This window comes from Myotis brandtii, unplaced genomic scaffold, assembly GCF_000412655.1.
Source record: "Myotis brandtii unplaced genomic scaffold, ASM41265v1 scaffold96, whole genome shotgun sequence".
In the NCBI taxonomy this organism is placed as follows: Eukaryota; Metazoa; Chordata; class Mammalia; order Chiroptera; family Vespertilionidae; genus Myotis; species Myotis brandtii.
In genome coordinates this window covers 1,308,907-1,313,043 of record NW_005371972.1, presented here as the reverse complement: position 1 = coordinate 1,313,043, position 4,137 = coordinate 1,308,907, and the positions used below count along the sequence as shown (strand labels likewise).

At 64.2% G+C, this 4,137-nt stretch overlaps 1 protein-coding gene across 1 annotated transcript in view; it reads right to left on the bottom strand.

Moving 5' to 3' along the window:
• Window positions 1-4,137, bottom strand: part of CLCNKB (chloride channel, voltage-sensitive Kb) — a 13,054-nt gene that overhangs the window by 7,111 nt on the left and 1,806 nt on the right. Inside the window, exons 4-11 of the mRNA XM_005886188.2 lie at window positions 3,216-3,344; window positions 2,514-2,653; window positions 2,153-2,230; window positions 1,995-2,073; window positions 1,413-1,538; window positions 1,095-1,179; window positions 888-989; window positions 209-293 (exon numbers count right to left, since the gene is read on the bottom strand). Coding sequence (XP_005886250.1) covers window positions 209-293; window positions 888-989; window positions 1,095-1,179; window positions 1,413-1,538; window positions 1,995-2,073; window positions 2,153-2,230; window positions 2,514-2,653; window positions 3,216-3,344 — 824 coding nt within the window. The remainder of the gene's footprint in view (window positions 1-208; window positions 294-887; window positions 990-1,094; window positions 1,180-1,412; window positions 1,539-1,994; window positions 2,074-2,152; window positions 2,231-2,513; window positions 2,654-3,215; window positions 3,345-4,137) is intronic.

The following is a 4,137-nucleotide window of genomic DNA, read 5'->3' as shown; positions in this document are numbered from 1 at the left end:
AGGTGGCCCCTCTGCCACCCCTCCGGGCAGCCGTCCCCCCACCCCCCACTGCCTGACCTGGCCTCCCACCCTCTCCCCCACTTCCCAGTGTAGGGGGCTTGGGAGCTGCTCAGAACCTCCCCTTCGTGGGGATTGAGGGAGATGACAGGAACTAAGTGGAAACAAATTGGGGTCCCCCCTCCCACTGCCCCAGCTCCGGGCCCCTTACCCGAGAAGCCATGAAGCGGCCCACGCCAGGGGGGTAGGTGATGGAGGCGAGAACCAGGGCGGCCAGGGCGGAGTACAGGGGCTTGCTGTGGGGGTGCAGGGGGGAGCTCCAGGGCCACTCTCCCCTTCGCCCCCACCTCATGGCCCACCACCCTGGGGGCTGACACTGGGGCAGGAACAGGAGGAGGGTCCGTCCCCCAGTCGCTGTGTGACAAGGGGCAGGGCTGATGGGAGAGTTTGGGACAGAGGCCTGCTGGGACCAGGACAGAGCCCAGCCAGGTGGGTGGGGGTGGGGGGGTGTTGTGCGTGGCCAATCAAGGGCAGGTAGGGGCTGACTTTGAGGTGCCAATGCCAGGGGCAGCCAAGTTTGGGGAGGAGAGGGGGCTCCGTAACGAACTTGGGGCTCCGTGGGGAGTGGGGTTCAGGGAGGGAGTGAGGACTCCGGAGGGTGGGGGTTACATGGAGGGTTGCTAGCCCAGTGAGCAGGGGAACAGCGCCTGTGGGGACCTGAGAGGGGTGTTATGAGGGAATGGGGCTCCTTAAGTGGGGTGGGGGCTAGGGAGGTTTGGGAGGCTCAGTAGGAAGATGGGGTGCAGTCAGTAGGAGTTGTGGGCTCAGGAGACTGAGTCCCTGGGGGGCGGGGGTCTCCCTGAGAGGCCCAGCCGCGGCCCAGAGCCCACCTGGTGGCCAGTAGTTTGGAGGTGAGCGGATTCGTCTTGACGAAGATGAGGAAATTTCGCTGACAGAAGAGGTACGCGCAGCTCAGGACGCCACAGATGGCCCTGCGGGGCGGTGGGGTGAGTCCAGAGCAGCTCCCAGGGCCACAGGCAGCGGTCCGGACCTGGGGAAGCCCCTGTGGGGCTGCAGGGACCCGAGGCTCCGCTCACCCCAGCGCCACAAAAAAAAAGATCTCCGGCAGGTCGAAGGGGACGTCCACCCGGAAGCTGGTCTTGAAGAGGGAGGTGATGGTCTCTGTGAGGAGGGGCGGGGGCGTCACACTCACACCCCAGCCCCGGCCCCTGCTCCCGGCCCAGCTCTGTCCCTTCCACCCTCAGGGCCCCATCCTTCCCGCCCAATACAGGTCAGCTCCCTCCTCCCGCCTAGAAGGAGCTGGGGATGGAAGAGGAGGGAGAGGGGAGGGGGAGAATGGGGAGAGGGGAGAATGGGGAGATGGGTGGGGAGGTGTGGGTGAGCCCTGGACTCACCCTGCTCGCTGTTGAAGACGGCCAGGAGGCGGAACATGAAGGCCCCGCAAGTGGCGGCGAAGAAGCCCCTCCAGTAATCCCAGACGGAGAAGTGGGAGGACATGACCTCGATGCTGAACAGGACGCCTGGGGACGGCGCTGAGCTCAGGCAGAGCCCCGGCGCCCTGGCCCCTGGGTCCTGCCCTCCTGGCCTGCAGACAGGGCCTCCCTTCTCTCTGGCTCTGAGCCCAATGAGGGGAGGGCCGGGCAGGCACTCCGCCTCCAGGGAACATGCCACCTCCTCCCTGTGGATGGGACTGCTATGGTCCCATTGCACGGATGAGGAAGTGAGGCTCCGAGAGGTGAACTGCTGGGCCAGGGCCACACAGAGAGCTGCTCTCACACCCAAGCCTGTCTAAGGTAACCCCGAGGCGCCTGACCCCCACTCACTCACCCCCACCCTGAGCGGGCAGGACTGCTGTAGGAAACAAGACCAAAATTAGTCCTCATCCCTCCTCCGGGCCCCTCCAGGAGACGGGGGTGAGGGGGGGGTGCTGTGGGGAGCCCCAGGGTGCTAGGGGAGGGGCGAAGACGGGGTCTCACCGCTGAAGGGCGCTGCGAAGACTGTGGCCACGCCCACCGCCGCTGCCGCCACCAGCATTTCGTTTTGTTTGCTCTTGTTCTGGGGGATCCGAGTCCTGGGCTCAGATCAGCCCCCTCCCTCTCGTTCCCTCCAAGGGGGCCCTCCCCGAGCCCCTTACCTCGGACTCCCCAATGGTCTTGGTGCGCACGCGGCCCAGGTAGGCAGCGATCATCACACACAGGTGCACGAAGGGGCCCTGAGGGGAGAAGGGACCTGGAGGGGAGCCGGGCCCTTGCTGCTCCCTCTCAGGGCCCAGGGTTGGGGGACAGAGGGAACCTCCTCCAGACACAGCACGGTTGCCCCCCCACACCCACCTCTTCCATCTCCCAGCCCCTTGTCACACTCTGGGGACCCGGCCTCCCCAAGGCTGAGCCCCGGAAGGCCGGCATTGGCCCGAGTCCCGCCTGACCCTGCGGGGGTGGGTGGTAGGGAAAAGGCAGGCCTGGGGGAGGGGGGGTTGCTCTCTCGCTTGCTCGTACCACTTTGCCCAGGAAGATGGTGCTGCCGGAGGCCAGGGTGCAGGTGAGGCCCACCACCTTGGCCCCGAAGTTCTTGATGTCCAGGTAGTCCTCCAAGACCACCCCGGACAAGATGGTCTTCAGCTCCGGGATTCCAGAACCTTGGCAGCAGGAGGGACAACCTTGGGGTTGAACTCTTCGCACCTGACCCTGCACGGTGTTTCCCACCACCCTCTGTCAGGTCCTTTAAAACCCCAGGAGTAGGTTTCTTCAACCCATTTTCCAGAGGAGGAAGCCGAGGGTCAGAAAGGAGACGCGAATAGCCCATGTCCTTCCAGCTGGGCCTGGCACGTGGCTGTGGCAGACTCGGGGGCGGGGGGGACCCAGGCCACCCTGGATGCACCCCTGGAGTTCCCAACTGCTGGCCGGGAGCTGGAGGCAGAGCTGAGAGGCCTGGGGAAATACTCTGGGCATCGGCCCTGCAGGAGAACCTGCCACCGTTCTCCCCATCACCACCCAGAAAAACTCTCAGAAAGGGGCCAGAGCCATCAACGACCCAGGAGTCAAGATCTGGTCTTCGTGCTATGTGACTTGGGGCAAGTGACACGACTCCTCTGAGCCTGATTTCTCCGGCTATGAAGTAGGGGTACTGCCTCCTGCCTCCACCCATCAGAAGCCTGAGGACATGAACCCATGGGGACTGCAACGCCCGGCCAGGCTCACCTCCTGAGAAGGGCGTGATGCTCTGTGAGAAGCCAGAGGAGAAGGAGACCAAGGCCATGGGGTACACGGTCCAGGAGAGATACCGGAGCAGGTGGCTGTCTCCAATCTCCCGGTACAGCCACTTGTGTGCTGGGAACAGCCAGGAATCAGGGAGCACCCATAGGCTCCGCGGCCCTCGGGTGCCCCCTACTGACCGGGAGACACAGGCCTGGAGAGGGGAGGCCCAGGCCGCCAGGGAGCAGCAGCTCCCCCAGAGGAGCAGGAAGGAGCAGGACCCTGGAGCCCAACCCAGGTTTGCCACTCCCTAGCTGAGGGCCTTGGGCCAGTGACTCCACCTCTCACAGCCTCTGTTTTCCTGTCTGTCAAATGGGCTAGTGATGGCACCTCCCTCACAGGGTCCTTGTGAGAAGTGAGGCAGAGTGTGAAGCTCCTCAGACAATGGGTGTCTGGTGCGGGGCAGGGGCTCACGATGGCACCGGAGCAAGTCTCCCCGAGAAGGTGTTACCCTCTTCCTGCCCCCGCCCCCTCTTCCAGGGAGCCCTCAGGGTGGAGAGAGCCTGCTGACCCATGGTGTCTACGAAAGTGCTCTCCCCCAGCGACTGAGTTGAGAGCAAGGAGGGAGGGAGGAGAGGGAGCCATGCAGCAGGACCAGGGGAACATAGGACTCAGATGGAAGGGCTCTTGGGAACGTTCTCTCTCACTCGCTGTGCAGATGAGGAGACAGATGCTCAGAGACAGGCAGGAGCTTGTCCAGGGTCACACAGCAAGCCAAGAGCAATGCCAGGTTCTGGCCTATGTTCTCAGTGGTTAGAGCGTTGGCCCTCAGACAAAGGGTCTAGAGCTCAATCCCCGGTCAAGGACACATACCTGGGCTGCAGGTTCAATCCCCAGCCTTGGTCGGGGCACATGCGGGAGACACCCA